The sequence below is a fragment of the Myotis nattereri genome (genome assembly GCF_964212035.1).
Source record: "Myotis nattereri genome assembly, chromosome: 6".
Classification (NCBI taxonomy): domain Eukaryota; kingdom Metazoa; phylum Chordata; class Mammalia; order Chiroptera; family Vespertilionidae; genus Myotis; species Myotis nattereri.
Window position 1 is genome coordinate 48,301,446 of NC_138081.1, and position 18,993 is coordinate 48,320,438.

Consider the following 18,993-nt stretch of genomic DNA (forward strand, 5'->3'; position numbering starts at 1 on the left):
TCTGATTTGTATGAATCTTATTTTTAGCCGGGCACAAAGGGCAATAAATGGAAAATCTTATTCTAACCACTGCTTTTTCTGGGCCACCCACACTGCTCCACCTACCGCACAAGTTCACAAACGTAAAAAAAAACCCAAGCCAGGGTTTGTACTAACAAGGGATGCAAAGTGGCTAAAATGTGTGACATTTTTTCCAGTTAGTGTTTGTACTTTCATTCTTTTTCTGCATCAGGACTTTCAGGGAAAACAACACTGACTTATCTACGGGCATTTTCAAACACTCCGCGCTGGTGTGTCACTCAGCGCACAGGCAAGTGTGGTCCGCCCAGCACGGGCACCACCCTGCCACGGGCCCCATGCCAGCCAACTTCCAGTGAAGACACGCACCCCAAAACGTGTCGGTAAATTCAGGAAGACAAGACCTACAACATTTTGTTTGGAAACAATGACAGTGTTTGAGAAGTCCTTCAAATATACCAACGTGATTATCAGAAGCAAACACTTCTGAAACAGGATCGGGGTGATTTTGCCAACATGAGGTTAGTATCACTGTCTTAAATCTCTTAGTTCGCTGCAGCGCACTGCTCACTGGGGTACAGCATCCCGTGCCATCATATCCCTTGCACCTGTGCACTTCTCTCTGCTCCGTCCAGTCCCACCCACCCCCTGCTGCTCATCCAGCATCACCCGCATGGCCATCGCTGCCAAGAAAGAAGCTGATACCGACAGACAAGCACTTTGATAGAAAATAAGAAAAAAAAAATGACAAAGAAGAAGTTTTCTAGGGCCACAGAGAGGAAGAGATGAGGGCATTTTCCATCATTATCTCTTTAGACTTTTAATGAAAAGTTAAGTTATTAAAGTCCCAAGGAACCAATTTAAATGCTTGCTCCTCTCAGCCCTCTGCAAAAACACAACAGAACGCATCTGCAGGCAGCGATGAATACGTAAAAGTCAGGTCAACACGATAATGAAGGCACAAAAGGAGTCAACTCTGAGAAAGGCATCTTTACCTGTGTGCTTGCTCATTATCCAGAAACTAGAGGAAGTGTTCTGTCATCCTCTGGTAGTTAACGCACGCCCTGCAGAGCTGACTCCTTCTTCCGATAACGCAGGGTTCTAGAGCAGCGCTGATCAGACGTAGCAGAAACCTGTTTGGGGTTATAGTCCACTGTCGTCAGGACTTCTGACGAGTGTTGTAAAGACACGGGTAATTAAGTGGTACGAAAAAGTGGGTCATACACCACTGAGATACAACCACACCGCCCCCAAACTAGACTCTGAATGACTGTGCTGTGACAAGGTGGGAGGGGTTTGAACACAGCGAAAGCAAAACTTTTATGTGGTGAGGAGCATTTTAGTTTTCACTGGTTTAGGTTAGAGAAAGTTAATTTCAATGTCAACTACAAACCAACTGACTTTTATCGTGTTCTTGAAATTTTATGACCAATACTGGCTGTAAATGTGATGGGAAATTCAGCTACAGTGTCAGAAACAGTCTGAGGGACAGCCTCAGACTTCAGTGACGTGCCCATCGCCAAAGGGCGAACACCGTGACTCAGTGAAGCAAGAAGGTCAAATCGAAACCAAAGACAAAGAACCAAAGTCTCATTATCCACATTCGCATCTCCTCCTATATAGGATCAAAGTACTGTATACCACTTCGCTACACATGGGCATTCAACGCAGTCACGGGCATTCAGCAAAGCACCCTTTGTCTGCTGCAGAAGAGGCAAAATGCAGTTATCTGACTTGAACATACTCAATTCATCACTCAAGAGACATAGAAATATTGAGTCCCTGTTATATACAAGGACACAAAGGATGTGAAGGGATGCAGCGAGAGGAACCTAGAAGAACCTGCTTTCAAAGAACCTATGTCTGGAAGAGAGAATGATAAGATCTAGTCACACCCAATGCCAAATTCAGATAATTTTTGAAAACAGAATCTTTAGCGGCTGCTTGCTTTATACGTCGCTTGGGTCTTCTTTCAGTGCTCAAAGCCCTTCCGTACCTAGGCTCAGTCCCAGTGTTAGGGTTCATCCTGATCCAGAGTCCTGGCGCTCTCCAAAGGAAGGCACAGAGATGGCAGCGCAACCCAAGGAACACCTGGGATCCGAGGAGATGCTTCTTTAAAGGGGGATAAAGGAAGCACGATGGAAGGAAACCTCTCTGGTTGGTGGCACATGCAGGGTTATATTTGAATCACATTTTGTTACCATCAGGTATAAAACTAGAATTTTATTGGAGTCCATATTGTTTGGATTATCGGTGGGAAATGGGGGAATCTATCTGGCTCATCAGCCGTTTCCATTTCTGACAAATTGCTGTAGAGTATACTGATTATTAATTTTTAAAGAACTGGAACACCACCTGTTGGCCTAACACTAAAACCATCTTGTGCATAATTGGATCTTCTTTTATGGTTCCAGAGGCCCACTAGGACCTTACAGGGCTACTCAATAATCATTTTTATTGATAGAATGTAGAAATGAAAAGAACCAGTTAATAGCAATTTCCACTTGATCAACACACTGGTGAATGCACACAGGTATCTGTTCTGACAAGAATTGAGTAATGTAATTTGAAGGGGGAAAAATAAGCAACTAGAAGGTTATTGCCCTAGAAAATGTCTCAAGTCATCATTCCTAAGCTCCACTAACATCCTTTCATTATAACATTGATGAGATGCTGTAGGAACTTAACTCTTGTTTATATGAATCAGCCTATAGTAAAACTAGTGTCGCAAGTAGTTTTGCTTAAAGTCACAGAACCTGTCAATGACGTTAAGTGAGGACTTACTGTACTGCTTGTAAATTTGGAATTAAGTTGATTAATTGAAAAAAAGTCTGCAAAAATACACAAAAGAATGAGTTAACATGTAGCTTGTATCTGGGTAGCTGGAACACTGGTAATTTATTTTCTTTTTTATTCTATTCTATTATTTTATAAACTACGCACAACAGACATTGCTTTTACAATCAGGAAAGTAAAGGTACTTCTGTTTTAATATAAGGAAATAATTAATCATTCTCTGATTCTGCTCTTTCTAGTAAGAACACTCAAGGGGGATTCAGTTTAATAATCTGTCTGGTGACAAATCAGACATGAAATACAGCAAAAATCTGCTAGACACAATAGATTATATCTTCTAGCCAAGCACTCTGAGAAGTTTAAAATCTCATTACACTGCAGAGCTTTGCAAATATTGTTTGAGAGAAGAGCAGAAACCCTCTTCCTCATTGCGACCTGAGGTCCGTGCACTGTCCAGCTGCAGTGCAGCTCCGGACGCCAGGGTCTCACAACCATCAGTGTCACAGGGGATTCCTCGGAAGAGTGTGATGCTGTTCCCTGGGTTAAATCACAGCTCAGAGCGAGGTGTTACTTCGCTAGTGACAGGTGTATCCAAAAAAGAGCTCACGAATAATTTCTAAAAAACAACAGCCTGGAAATTAGAATAAGTTGTTAAACTATTTGTGCTATGACTGATAGCTCTTGGTAATAAGCAGCTTTACATATGCATGGCTGAGTTTATTTGGAGACTCACAGGGAATATCATGTGAAATTTTTGCTTTATATATGAATGTATATTACCATATCATACATCATTCCTATTATACAATTAGTGTGTGTGCAGATAATGAAAATTAATTTTGATGATGCCTTGAGCAGAACCTAACTGTGAAACATGTTACAAATAATCATCATATTACGCATTCTAATAGAATTGACTTCAAAACTATGCCAATGGTTCTCCAATGACTATAGGAGCTACAAATATATATTCATGACATTATACATCACTCTTAATATCACAACTTTTTTGAGGGCCTCCAGACATAATAAATAGAATAACTTTATAAAGATTTCCAAAATTTAAACTCTGGCACTGGAAAGGTAGTAAAAGCCAAACTTGCACAGTTTTTCAAGAAGAATAAAAATGAACGGTATATTTTTCCATCCTAAGTCAACATTTTTAGATTATTATTAAGGCATGAAAATAGGTGCAAGAAAATCTCAGTAAACTAGACCTATTTGCGAATAAGGTTTTGTTTGTTTGCTTCAATTTTCTGGTTAATTGACAGACAGCGGGAAAATGCTTTCTGTTGAAGATCTTTCCAAAGCAGTTTCTTTTCCTAGTCATGAAACTTTTAACCATTCCATTGATTCAGCAGGTCAGGGTCATCAGCTACAACTACCCTCCAGGGTACAGTTATTCTTCACCTTTAAGAAACTAGAGCTATCTTGTTTTATGAACCTTTATCTTTGAAAAAGGGAAGTGGGATGTGCAAGGTAGGGGGATGTGGGAGGGGGTGGAGTGAGGGTGGGGAAGTAGAAAGGGCAGTTAATTTAGGGTTCTGGTTAGTTGGGTTCCATCACTAAACATGAATTCAGTGTCTGGACCAGGTACAACTGATTGCTGGGAAACACGAGAGCCACAAGGAGAGCCCGCAGGGTCTGTCTTTGTTGGTATTCTCTGCCTCATGTCATCCTGTCTGGGTGACTGTTGGTTTGCTGGTCTTCTCTAGGAGAAACATGTGTCAGTGTGTCCAGCCAAAGTCATGGGGCTGAATTAAATTTTCAAAAAATGCTCACCCAAGGAAATGCTTAGAAGGGAGGGAGAGTGAGAGAGGAGACAGAGAGAGAGAGAGAGAGAGAGAGAGAGAGAGAGAGAGAGAGAGAGAGAGAGAGAGATGAGAAAAACGTCAATTGGTTACATTCTGCACATGCCCCATTGGGACACTGAACACACAACCCAGGCATGTGCCCTGACTAGGCACTGAACCATCAGCCTTTTGGTGCACAAGACGATGCTCAACCAACTGAGCCACTCTGGCCAGGCAAGGCCTGAATTAATTTTAATTAGATTCTAGATCCATGTGGTTCCAACTTAAATGTAGGGTGCTGGTAGCTCCACGTGGATATCAAGGAGAAGTAAGCACTTACTTTTCTCTCTCTGAGACTTGCTGACCTGGATTTTTCTTTTTCGATAAAAACCTTTAGTTTCAGTTTTTTATGGTATCTTAGCAGCTCCCTATGGCAACTGACTTCAAAACCTTCCCTGCCCTGTCACCATCACCCAAGTGAAGAGCATAGAGAGTTTATTTCTAAGCAGGTTTGGAAAGTCTGGGGTGGGAATGAGGGGACTAATTTGTATATATTGTACTTTAACTTTGATGACCTTATTTTATCTCTTTTTTGGTTATACCTTTTCCTTAAGCCAAATATACATACATATATACACATGCATGTATATGTATATAATGTATACTCACACAGAGGTGAAAATTAGAGAAAGTGAGATAGTTTAGCACAGGTTTCTGAGCTCTTTGAAACTATGCACCCTGATGCATTGCTTTTCAGAAATTACAACCCCTGGTCAGGCCCAGGGGCAGTGCCTGGAAGTAGTAAAGGAAACCTGGACAGAAAACAGGACACTAAGTCCCATGATCATTCTCCAAGGCCGGCTTTCTGGAAACATAGAATAAAAAGCAAAATCCCAAAAACGTGAGGCCCGAATGGACCTCCATAATAGGTCCAATATGGCATATTCCTCACAGAACTGCAGGTCACTCACTAAATTCTTCTGTGATTTGTGGATACAGTAATACACAATACTACGGAGATTTGGTGATGGGGGATACATTATACCTCATCTGGAGTGTTACAATAATTTGAGGCCCTGGTGGAGGAGAACTATGTGCTATTAGTTTTCCTTCGGAGTTTTCATTTTCTATTAGGCTTCCATCTGGTTCCTGCCTCCATGTCCACCTGCACTGATCAAGACCCGTAGGTGCCACAGCCATGCACACGGCTCTGAAACTGCGTGCTTGTGGGGCACTGTACCTGGGCTTTTCGTGAGCACACGATGCTGATGAACTGGAGCAGCCCCACTGCAGGAGCACAGGTGGGTGCCTGTCCCTCCGTCCCAGTGAAGCCGCTTTCCTATACCTGTAAAGGGCGTTTTGGTAGCGATTACAGTTGTTTGTGGCATTTCCCCTGGTAGTTTCTGAAAAATGTGTCCTTGCCCTGACAGGACCCATTCCTAAGACTGAAGTAGAACATTCTGCAGACCCCTCCCCCTGGCCCAAAAGCAGGCCAGGGAGAGTATGAGGCTGTGGGAGGTGTGAGGGACAGGGTCACCCATTCTTACGCCAGCCTCACAAACTGTCACATCCCTGTTAAGCACTAGCTATTCTGCACAGCATTCTTGGAAGGAAAGTGATCTTGGGTATTCAGTTTCTTTTCATTGTGTTACAATATACATAACAGAGCATTCACCATTTTAGCAATTTTTGAAAGCACAGCTCAATGGTACTAAGCACATTCACATCGTTGTGCAACCATTCCCACCACCCATCTCCAGAGCTTTTTCATCTTCCCAAAGCGAAACTCTGTCCCCATCAAACACTCACTTCCCATTCTCCTCTCTTCCTAGCCCCGGGCAACCATCATTCTACTTTCGGACTATGGATCTGACTATTCTAGGCACCTCATATTAGTGGGGATCAGACAGTATTTGTCCTTTGGTGTCTGGCTTATTTCACTTAGTATCCTCACAGTTCATCCATGTTTAGTAAGTGTCAGAATTTCATCTTTTTAAGGCTCAATAATATCCCATAGTATACATGTACCATGTTTTCTTTATCTACTCATCGGTTGATCACCAGGTGGGTTTCTTCCACCTATGGACTATTGTGAATAATTCTGCTACAAACATGGGTGTGCTAATATCTTTACATCCCTGCTTTCACTTCTTTTAGCTATATACCCAGAAGTGGAGTGTTTGGACATGTGGTAATTCTAGGTTTAACTTTTTGAGGAATTGTCATACTATTTGGTATTCAGTTATTTTTTTATTAATAAACTTTGTGCTAGTACAGTTCTAGGTTAGTGAGGGGAAAGCACAGATGGTCCCCACACATGCACGGAATTGTACAGAGTTGCTCTAAGCATTAGGTGACTCGAGTGCTTCACCTGAGGGCACAGGGAGTGACCCCGGCAGGTGAGCCAGGTCCTGGCAGGTGAGTCAGGTCCCGCGGGAGCTTGAAGCCCCGATTACCTGAGGCATCACAGGAGACTTCCTCCTTCCCTGGCCTGTGGATATGAAAGTGACATAAAAGGTCGTCCTTGAGCCAGGTTCTCTCACCAGGTTCTCCAGCCAGGTTCTGTTTTTTATTGTCTTGTTACATCTGTATTTATACCAGTTGATTTTAATCTTGTCAATTTCTATTCCAAAGGTTAGGGCGTTTCTTATCTCTATTCCAGGGAGTAAAGATTATGTAACTTAATCAAGATTGTTCATAGTTAAAGTGATTAACTACCCACCTGGCACTTAGTTAAGGGGTTTTATTCCCTCCCTAAATTCAGGGGAAAATCCCTCCCTGGGGAAACAACCTTTCTCAGAGAGGTGACCTTGGTTAAAACATATAGTGCCAAGAAGGGGAGCAAACATGTTAAGAACAGTATGCCATATACGCCAGGTCCCTTGAAACATATGCTGTGCAGATGTTTCTTCCCTGCAGCGACTGTGTAAAGCAGCAAGGATGGACCAGCTTCTGGCAATCATAGACGTTTCTATCTCTCCCTCTCCCTTCCTCTCTGAAATCAATAAAAAATAATATATTTTTTTTTTTTAAAAAAAGAAAAGAAAAAAAAAAGGTCGTCCTACAGGAACACCTGATGTGTAAATGTGGACACTCACAGATGCCAAAGCAGGAGAGAGATTAGCATGCACCTGATCCAACCCACTTCTTCCCCTTCATGGTGAAGACGTTTTATAAACTGAAAATCTTCTTTTCCAAGAATGCTGTGTGGAGTGACTAATTAGTGCTTGACAGGAATGCCTTAGTTTGTGAGGACAGAGTGATAGTAGATAATCACATCACTCACAACTCCGTTAGCCCTAATATCAGCCCTGTTGTCCACTGGGCATCCCCCTGAAGATAGATATGCACTGAAATCTATCTCCAGGATTTGGGGCTCTGCTAATGTTTAGGCAATATATAGCTGCTTGGGAATTGCTTTATTAACAGTGATTACTTGCAATTCAACAGAATTATAATAAAAGCACTGAAAGTGACACTTAGAATGATAACATTTACCATTTCCAAGGAACATGCTATAACCACAGTGCTTGCCCACAGGTTTAAAATGCCCAGAAGTTCCTTAAACATTTCCTGGACAGCATCACTCAGGTTATTTTTACACTTATATCAACTTAATGAAACAAAAGAAAAAAATGTTTGAAATTCAAATGTAGGAAATGCATATAGATTCACACACACATATGTACAATTACATGAATGCTGACATATACCCAAGGGTGTATTTGTTAAGCCAAGCTCTTCTACTTTTTTTTATTAACATGGAATCAATTATTCTTGTCCTCAGCAGAGAGGTGACTAGCTTGTTCCAAAGCTGAAACAGTAACATGCTGATCTTCAAAACTTGTCAGTCCTGAGAACTCATAACCCCACGCACCTGAACTGACTTTTTTTTTTTTTTTAGCCATGCCTCCCTTCTCACATGTGTTTTGTAAAATCAAGTCACATTTAAGTGTATGAGGGGGGATATGATGATGATTCACTTTGAAAGGAAGCAATATACTTCCCACCCCAGGAAAACAAATGTTTTCCTTTTAACAGTATCTAAAAGTACGACAAACTTACAAAAGGACAGTCATTGGCATTTTAGCCCAATAACAACACTGTTAGTCAGCCCTGTAGAAAACCAAGGGCAATGAATGATTAGTACTAGCCACTCTGGAGTAAAATGGCCAGAATTAGGACATCGACTTGGCTGGACTTCAAATTTGATGGTGATGAGAAGACCTCAAAATTATCTTTTCTGAGAGATGAATCAATGTGTTAAGTGGAACACTAAACATCTTAATTGAGAGATGTTTAGTACCGAATATTTAATGCACTTTTCTACCTTTAACATTCCTCCTTTCAGTCACATGAACTAAAGCAGTGATTCTCAACGTGGGGTCCCCAGACCTTTCTCAACATCGCCTGGACACTTGTTAGAAAAGCAAATTCCCAGCCCACCACAGATCTACTGAATCAGAAATTCTGGGCACACGGCCCAGCAAGCTGTACTGTAACAAGCCCTCCAGATGATTCTGATGCAAGCTCAAGCTTAAGAACCATAAATTAAGGCACCACCAATATGCAGAATCTAACCCCAGCTCCCTTCCTCAATTCTAATTCTCAAGATGCCTTTGTCAAAAGAAAAGTCATTCATGTGCGTTTAGGCTATTTGTGATGATCACCTCAGAAAATTTTTACCATTGTTTTTGTTTGAGAAAAGAAACCTTAATCAAAACTTACATGTAATCTTTCCAGGTCCTGTGCTGGCTTCGAGTCTTAGGATGCAGGGAACTGGGCGAAGGGAGAGATGAGAAGGCTACAGCAATCCATTCAGACATGGACCCCAAAGCTCTGTGGGGCAGCCTTGTGACAGGTCAGTGAGTGTCCACCTGAGTGGGGAGGAAGAGCTGTCCATTAGCGAGTGAGCCTTGCCTGTTAACATTCCCCATCCCTCCTGCTATCCTGTCCCTCCCCCCCCCCCCTGATTTATGACCTCTAAGCTAACTTACTGTGCCCCTGGCTGTGTGCTCCCAGACCCAGCCACAGCAACAGAACATGATAAACAGCCCATGGTACTCATGCCTGAGCTCAACCCGGTGGAAGCCTATTCCCTGAGTACTTTCTCCAGGTGAGCATCCCTCACTGGGTGCTGTCCTGAGCCCAAAGGCAGCTTGGGGACAGGTCAGTTTCTCTTTTACTTCATCTCATGAATGTTTTCTTTCAACAAATCAAAACACCTTTGTTTAAAAGACATATGTGGCTGCAGTAACAAGGCAACCCAGGAAACAAATGATAAATTCGAGAATTCTGACTGAAATGAGATGATCCTCTGATGCCTCATTATGTTCATTTTTGAACAAATATTCCTTCTTTTTTCTGATGCTAAATTAATGCATGCCTATTAGAGAATACGTGGAAGCTATGGAAAAGCATAAAGAGCAGCGGTAAGCTTGACCCTGATAAATCACTGATGACGTTTTGTTATGTAGGTCCATGACCTCTTCAACTGAAACTCCTGGGCCAGATATATCTCAGCATTCAGATCGGTTTGAATTTTGGAGAGTATTATGAACTACCACGTATCACATAATACCCCATTCAGAGTCTGGAGCAGCACTCCACAAACACATTAAGTATTTCTGTGGCAAAACAGATGCTCAGTCTTATTAAGTCAGATAAAATAGGGCCTCACATTAGTTCAGGTCAGGTTTTTCTACCAAAGAAGTTACCAAAAACCCCTTTGATTTTTGAACCGTTTGGATTCAGAATTGGAAAAAGGGATTGTGGACCAGTATTCTCTGTTCATATATGCACAAATACTCAGAGTTTTGTTTCTAATTTTTCATTCCATATTATATGAAGGTGAGCTTTTCCTAAAAATTTTCTTTTCCCTTTATATGTATTTAACCCACAGGATAATTGATATAGAGAGCGCCACAATTTTTATAAGCTAATAAAAGAATATTGAAGAGATTTTTTTTTGTTCCATAGAATGAAATGATTTCACTCTTCCCCTTATCTATAAACACAATTTCTTCTTAGTAGGATATAGCATATAGTGTAAAATGGCTGAAGTAGAGAGAGAAAAAGAGAGCTGCCCAAAAATTTCAATTTTGTTTTGGAAGTAAGTTAAATGGATCTTCCCAAACACTTTATCTAAAAGTAAGGAATGTTTCTATCAAAATGATCAAAAGTCCAAAAGATAAAAGGCATCACAAAGTTGGACCATTTCCTTCTCTGTGGCTTCCCTTAACAATTTAAATTTCATTCTGCTATTTATTATTAGGTGTCCAGTGGGTAGCACGGCTTCTAAATGATTTTCCTTTGCCACGATCAGATATTGTCTAAGTATACCAGGACTAGAGGATGTGAAAACTAAAGTGGTAATAGAGGAAATGGCCCCTCAAAGAACACACTTTGTTTTTTCCAAAGGATCCAACTGCTGTGGGGGTGGGGGATACAAAGAGTAAGCCACCAGTAATAACAGAAATGACTGTCAGAAGCTCTTTAGATACTCACACTACCCAACTCGCACTGCTAAAGCTAATTACAAATTTGGATTCTCTCATTTTAAAAATATACTTCGAAGCAGCCCACTTCAGTTTTAATGCTGAACCAAAGCCTGTGCAGTTGGCACATTATCAAAGCAAAAGCAAAAAAAAAAAAAAAAAAAAAGCATTGCTTGAACAAAGTTGCCATTTTCAATGTCACTAAATCTTCAACTGCAAAATACCACAAGCTAAAAACTAGGAATGCCATGTGGGTATGTTATGTTACATTTACACGAGTTTATAGTTTCCCAAGCCCTAGGAGCCTTAGACCCCTGCCACGCACAGTGGCTTTGTTCTCTCGGGCCGGCCATTCACTGCCTCTGAGTCTCATACAGTTCATGGGTTCTTGTGAGGATTAAATGAAAACGCAGCCGAGAGAATTTCTGCAAACTATAAGTCATACACAAAATGTTGGGTATCATTATTCTTTTTACTAACACCTTTGTGAGGCATAAAGAGATCAATCCTCATTTCACAGTTAAGAAAACTGACAACAGGAAGATACAGCAATAAAAACCCAACCACCCACAAACCAAAAACAAAACAAAAACAACAACCCCGAGTAAGGCAATTTGAGTTGTTTTTTAAAATATATATTTTATTGATTTTTTACACAGAGGAAGGGCGAGAGACAGAGAGTCAGAAACATCGATCAGCTGCCTCCTGCACATCCCCCACTGGGGAAGTGCCCACAACCCAGGTACATGCCCTTGACCGGAATCGAACCTGGGACCCTTCAGTCCACAGGCTGACGCTCTATCCACTGAGCCAAACCAGTTTCGGCGGCAATTTGAGTTTTATCTCTGAAGTAGCCAGGAGCTGGCTGAGTGACTCTGTGTCTTGATTTCTGCAGTCATTTGAAGGGGTTGGAGAAAATGATTTTAAGGTCTTCTTGAGGCAGATGGCTCTGGGACTGGGACTTGGCCCTGTGAGTGATGGGATAGGTTTAAGAAAGACCCTTAGGAGGCAGTCCCTCCGGGAGGCCAAGGGCAGCACCCACCATCCGAGGCTGCTAGTGCTGGGGCAGGGCTCTTGGCAGCCTCCTACTCCCAGGGATGGGATAGGTATCAGCTAACATTTTTGCTTAATTAAGGGAAGGTTGGGAGCATCCTATGCAAATGGCCAGGGCTCCTGAGGCAGAGGAAGGAGCCACTGGACGCGCTTGAAACAGCAACTCTTTATTAATGAATACAGGTATTTCACTGCTCTACTAACCGGTGTAGCTAAGTAAGTGCATACTACTGGATTATCAGTGGGGCTAACAGCCCCACTGCTGTTTGGCTATCAGTTTCAAAGAGAGGGTCACCTCCGTGGGCCACCCCCTTTCTTGGCTGAGCTCCTACAGTGTTGGGGGAGAGATGTAAAAGGGCTACTTTTTGTAGGATGAGGGCGGATCATGCTCACATGGGAATTCCACTTTACAAAGATCGGGGCCACTAACTCAGGCCTTTCTAGTCCCAGTGCTAACATAACCTCCTGCGATGAGGAAAACGTTCAGTATCAGTGCTGTTCATCGCGGCAGCCACCAGCCACACCTGGCTTTTGAGCACTTAAAAGGTGTCTAATGGGACGGAGGAACTGAATATTAAACTTTCATCAACTTAAATGGATTGAAATTCAAATAGCCACGTGTGGTTAGTGGTACCTGATTGGGCAGTGCAGCTCAGTGTAGGCTGCCTCACATACTCGTTTTCTTGGACGTATTTCAGACCCCAGAAGCCCATTGGCCCATAGCCATTCATTCAACAAGCATTTACTGACAAGGCGATGATGAAGAAGAGAGCCACGGATACCTTGTGCTCATGGCATTGTTCAGCTACACTGATGTTCAAAGACGTTTCAGCAGACTGCTCTTAGGAAAAGGTGGGTGAGGTGAGATGGTAATGCTACACCAAGCATGAAAGCACTTCTTTTTCATTTCTCCATATTTACTGTTACCGAAGCAGGGGAAACTTTACAAAAGAGATAGTTGAATGGTCACCATTCATTCACTTACAAGTAAAGTAGCATATCCCAGATATGAGAAATCATCTGTAAGTAATTTCCTCTTTCACACACTTAAATTTACTTAAAGAAAAAGTCAGTGGGACCTGCATTCCTAGGCTAAGAAAAAAGTAAATGGCATTTAATTATGGCAATAGTCATAGAAGTATAAGTGGGTCTCCAGCTGCAAGCAAGCGGTGGGCAGAGAGACGTTTATGCCAATTAGCTGTGAAGAGATCAGGTTTTCTAGCAGGTACTTCTGGTATAAGGCAGGCTGATTGCATTCTCTATCCCCCCAACTCAACTCCTAGCTAAGATTTCCTCAGTGGCTTCCATGGGACCTGATGCGCAGAGCCCTGTTTGCTTTTCCCCAGGAAATTACAGGTGGCTGTATTTTTTATCTACATCACAGGTCTAATATCAACAACATAGTTTCTAAGAAACATAAGAGTGGTTTGGTTTAGTGCTTTTCTGATTTCCAATATTGTTTCCCATGAGTTTCTGTTGTCAATTCTCTTCTATCCTAATCACCTCTTCCTACCATACTGGGATTTAAAGCAATACAAAGAAAAGAAGACAAATATTCAGAACTGGTTCATACTCTTGTTTGAACCTGAATCCAGGTGTGCCTAAATACAGAAGGACAGTGACATCATGCGTATTATCACTTGAGCTGAAAGCTTCACTGAGCAAAACAAGCTGACTTTGCTCAGCACCCCAACAGGTTGTACTTGGATGACAGCAAGGAGCCAGTCTGACCTCCTGGCTTCAAAATGCCATTCTGGTCCCCCTGTCCAAAGTCACACTATTGGTTTTTAGGGCTAATAAATGACTACTGCTCATCTACCTACCTACCTACACACACACACACACACACACACACACACACACACACACTACTTTTTTCTCTGGATTGAGTAGGAAGATAAATTACAGTGGTTAGAAAACAAAGTAAGAGTTCAAAATGTAGTTCTAATAATACAAGTTGCATTTAGAGACTACCATCTATTAGAAAAGGTCACATCTCTAATGTTCTTCTGGCCCCATGCTGTATAAAAATATTACTAAAAATGTGGTGACAGCCTCATGCTGTAACAAACATGCTGTGAGTGGCTCTGGAGTCCTTATTCATGTTCAGACCCACTAAGTGGAGGAGTCACACACACACACTTTATGGTCAGAAGGGCTTTCAACTGACGGTAATTTTTTGGAAACTACAGAGATGAAATTTTTAAAAAAATCTACATTTCAAACAGAATTTAAATAGCCACTTGTGTAAAGCAGAGACCTCTGAATCACAGTCTTGTGGCTTTTGTGTTTTGTTCTACTGGCATGGAAAGATGATGCAAGGAAATGTGCTTTATTTTTTCTTTCTTTCTTCCTTTCTTTTCCTGCAATAGAGAAAGAACTGGGAGGAGATTTGGCCATTTCAGACCGGATGGAGAAAATGAAGATAAACCATCTCTGAAAGTTTCCACTCACACATTTCAGGTATCGGGACCAAGTATTCTAGTGGGAGAACCGCAGCTAGAAAGTTCACTTCTTTGATATTTAAGATGTTTAAATTCCCAATGTATAGTGAAGAGCTTGCTCAGATTTTTCACCTGTATCATAACAGGATGATGCAATCAGAACTACGTGCCATTGATAGTCCAGAAAAGGAAAAGCTAAAAAGAAACAAGTATAGCCCTGGCAGGATGGCTCAGTTGGTTAGAAGCATCATCTGATATGCTAAGGTTGTGGGTTTGATCGGTCAGGGCACATTCAAGAAGCAATCAATAAGTTGAACAACAAATCGATGTCTCTATCTCTCTCTCCTCTCTCAAAATAAATCAATAAATAAAAATTAAAAAAAGAAACAAGTGTTGAAAATACACAACCTGAAATTAATTTTTTTGAGTTTCTGTAGACTTCATATTATAAAAATGGAATACTGGAATGCCTTTATTATAAATAATAATAATAATAATAATAATGATAATGATAATTACCACTTACTGAAATGTCTATGGGCTAGGAACTCACTGTGCTAGGAATTTTACAGGTATTACTGGCCCATATGGTAGGTGAGAGAACATGGCTCAGAGAGGCAAAATGCCTTGCCTAAGGTCACATTCATGGAAAGGGGATGACATACAACTGAGTCCATACTCTCCTGACTCTAAGGGCCCCCTCCTTTTCCTGTGCAACACTGCCACCCACACCATGTGGGAGACTACATTCCTCTCCCCCAAGAACACATAACCTCTTTTATACATGCTGCTAGCAAAATGTCAAAGTAAAGTGATAAAGCTTTGGGTCCTACAGCAATTTAATTATTTGTGTAAAAAGAGCTGATTAGCTTGTTAGTACTAAAATGATTATATTTCATGAAGTATATTAAAATTTTTCGAGTGCAGTTTCTTAAAAAATGGTACTATCAGGTCTTACTAATGTGACCCAGATCATTCTCTGAAGGCACATTATAAGCACAGGATTATCATGTATCAAGCGTTTCGCTCTGGGTCCCAGTCTTTGAAGAGCATCACCATCCCTGCAATACACAAGCATAATATGCCCGAAGCATTTATTTATTCAAAACACCGTCATTTCCATCCTTATGTCAAAGATCATGTACAAAGTCATGAGACAGTGACAGGTGGATTTGCAGGAGTGCAGATGGGCACGCACTGGAGGGGCTGCCTGTCAACTTAGTAAAGGGCAGTTTCTTGAGAACTCGGATGGGCTTCTGTAGTGCCCGACTCCTCTGAGGTTCAGTGCTTGGCCTGGGCTCTTGAGGGCCCTCTGCTCCCTTCTCCATATCTGACAACTTTGCCTCTCTGTGTGCTTCACTTATCAGCCAATACTTCTTCCTGGGGAGCTGCACATGCCTGCAGCCTCATCTGCCAGGGGCAGGTACCCTTTGACCTCCAGGTTGCACAAGTGGGTCTCACACAAGGCAAGTTGCTGCTGGACTGGTCCCCTGGGAGGCTAGTGGAGTCTGCAGAGCTGATCACTGCAGCAGGGGTGAGGTCTGCCAGCCCATACAAGGACCCCAACAACATACATGGGAGGCATGTGGTGTCTAAGGGGAGTGTGAAGCTCCATTTCAGGAAAAGGCATTACCATCAACCCTGTTTTCCAAACCCTAGGAGTTATCTTTGATTTTCCTCCCCATCCTTCACTTCTACCGTATAATCCATCAGCAAGTGCTTTGATTCTATCATCAATTTATATTTCAAATCTGCTCACCCTTCTGTGTCTCTATTGCCATCATCATCGTTTCTCACCTGGCTGGCTGCTGCTATCGTGGCAACTGGCCTCTCTGTTTACAATTCCCTTCTCCCCTTCCCCCAAGTTTATTTTCTACCTGTGTTTTCCTTCAATCTTTTTTTTTTTTTTTGGTACTCATGGCTATGATTTATTACAGCCAGATCTAATCTGCTCCCAGCTCAAACCCTGACTGGAGACTCTGGCCACGCACCTGCCCACCCTTCCCCCTCCAGCTGCCATCTCCCCACAAGATGTCTTCTCCCACACAGGCTCTGCTTCCTGCTGCTTCTTCCTCACATGACAAACTCAGCTTCTCTCTCTGGATTTACAGTCTCCACGTTCCTGCCACCATCTGCCTTGCATAAAAATCAATCATGCTTAATCTTGCTGTGGCCACATACCCCGCAGAGAATTTGGGGCTGCAGCCCCGAATGTGACCATGCCCACAACCACGTGACCCTGTCAGGGCCAAGCCCAGGCTTGCTGCGGCCCCTCACCCAGCCTGACGTCCCAGCCCTCTGTCTCCGGTCACCTCTCTCTTTTCTCCTCCCCACTCCCATTTCCAAGCTCATGGCTGATTCTTGGCAGGCGGAGGAAGAGAAAGAAGGGGGGACAGAGGAGAGCGAAAGCGAGAAGCAGCAGAAGCTGCTGTGTGTACACGCGGGGGGCTGTGTTTGCCCATATGGAGTTTATACTGTTCTGCAGACCTTTAAAACGTTTTTTCTCGTATTCCACAGATCAGCAGAACTGAAAGGACCTTGGCGATCAACAAGTCCAACCTACTCATTTGACTAAGGAGGAAACCGAGATGTGAGGAAAGGAAGGAAGAAAGGAGAAAGCACCTCCTGAGGGCCTATCGTCTGCTTTGGATACACAGTCCCAGGTGCCACATCAGTGAGTGCAGAGTTGGGACCACACAGCACTTAAATGAGAAATTTCACCCCACACATGTTTTTGCCTGTTACTTGCGTATTCATATCACACATAGGAAAGGGTTTGACATTTAACATATAAAGGTACTTGGAATTCCCATCGCAAAAAGGAAAATGGTTTTTCCCTCTGTATTATCCAACACATTTTTTTTATTGTGGTAAAATATGCAAAATGTAAAATTTACCATTTTAACCATCTTTTAGTACAGTTTAGTGGAATGAAAAACACTCACTGTGTTGTGCAACCATCACCATTACCCAATCCAGCACACGTTTAAATGAGTATTTTCCGAATAGTAAGATTAGAATAAGATCAAAGGACCATCCAAACACAAAGACAGAAGGAAAAGACAGGCAGAAAATAAGCATTTGTGGGGGTTACAGTTCATCTAACACAGCCTTGCATACACTTTATGCTCTCTGTGACATATTCTCCATTTTTCCCAGAGTCTTGAAGCCGGAACAGTGAGAATGCTGGTCACCAGGTAAAAAAGTAGCTTTTGTTGTTTCTCTAGGATCCGTGTTATTGTATCAGCTTACAAAAATGTTGTGCAAACCAGTGCAGCACCACTTCCACGCCTCCTCCATAAAAGGACAAGTTAAACAGTATTTCTTGGAAAGACAGGCATTTACCAACACACCACATCTAGATGGAGCTGTCTCCGCCACTCCAGTCTGTTTCTAAGCAGGGTTTCAAAGTGCTGGCACAGAGCACAAAGAATGTCCCTTAGCTATTCAACATCGAGTTCCACTCCACAATATATTTAGCAAGATTCCTTTTTGCCCCCCTCCCCTTCTCAGTTTAATGACCTCAAATGTACCAACATCCTGTCTTACCTAATCCCTTAACAAGTTCTATCAGATGCCAGGGCAGAATCAGACAGCACTGCAGGCAGTGAGATCATTAACTAAGAATTCATTTTTATTCCAAATATTAGGAGCGCCAGACCATAGAACACAATCTATCACACAGCCGGAAAATTAGCCTGGCACCTGAAGAGAAACATCTCAACTCATTAAAAAAAACCCCTTCTCCCGTTATAGGCCCTTTAACAGCCCGATGACGCTCTCCCCAGAAAAAGATGCACAGACACAAAACCTTTCACCATAGCAGGAAGGGTTCAGGGGCCCTGACAAGCCTGCGAATCCATGGACCCATAGGAATCCGTGACCCCAGGTTAAAATCCCCCGAGTTCACTTGTCCACGGACCCCTGTACTGAATCCTGGCCCCTGGCACATCCCCAGGTGACATTTTCTGGATGAGAAATGACCTTTCTTGTTTTGGCTCTACGAACATCCGCACCTGGCTTCTGGTCAAACTCGCTGTCAGCACGGCTGTGCCTCTCCCCACGTCGGTGGCCATGCTGGTGATACTCATCTCCCTCGCCATCTCCGTGCCTGTGCCGCCCTGATGTTCTTGGGTTCTGCTCTTTAATTTGCTGTCATGGATTCTGCTTTTCCCCTGCCCCCCCGCCCCCCCCCCCGCCCCCACTCCCCTTCTCTTTCCCTGTTGGCCTTTTATGGCACTCTTAAAAAAAATTAAACTTGAGTTTTTAATTTACCATAAAAGTAACAATCTCCAATTTTGTATTTAAATACTTTACTTTTTCTCCAAAAGCATCCTTTAATCTTTCACACCTTTGCCCCCTGGGAATGATACACCCGCCACTCTAAGCAGC

The 18,993-nt window shown here is 42.5% G+C and overlaps 1 protein-coding gene across 1 annotated transcript in view; it reads right to left on the bottom strand.

Moving 5' to 3' along the window:
* Nucleotides 1–7,644: 7,644 nt before the first annotated feature.
* Nucleotides 7,645–18,993, bottom strand: part of LOC308520839 (uncharacterized protein) — a gene marked incomplete at its 5' end in the record, with an annotated part of 195,016 nt that continues 183,667 nt past the window's right edge. The window contains one exon of the mRNA XM_081093557.1: nucleotides 7,645–9,484. Within this exon, the coding sequence (XP_080949683.1) occupies nucleotides 9,426–9,484 (59 nt within the window). The 3' untranslated portion in view covers nucleotides 7,645–9,425. The remainder of the gene's footprint in view (nucleotides 9,485–18,993) is intronic.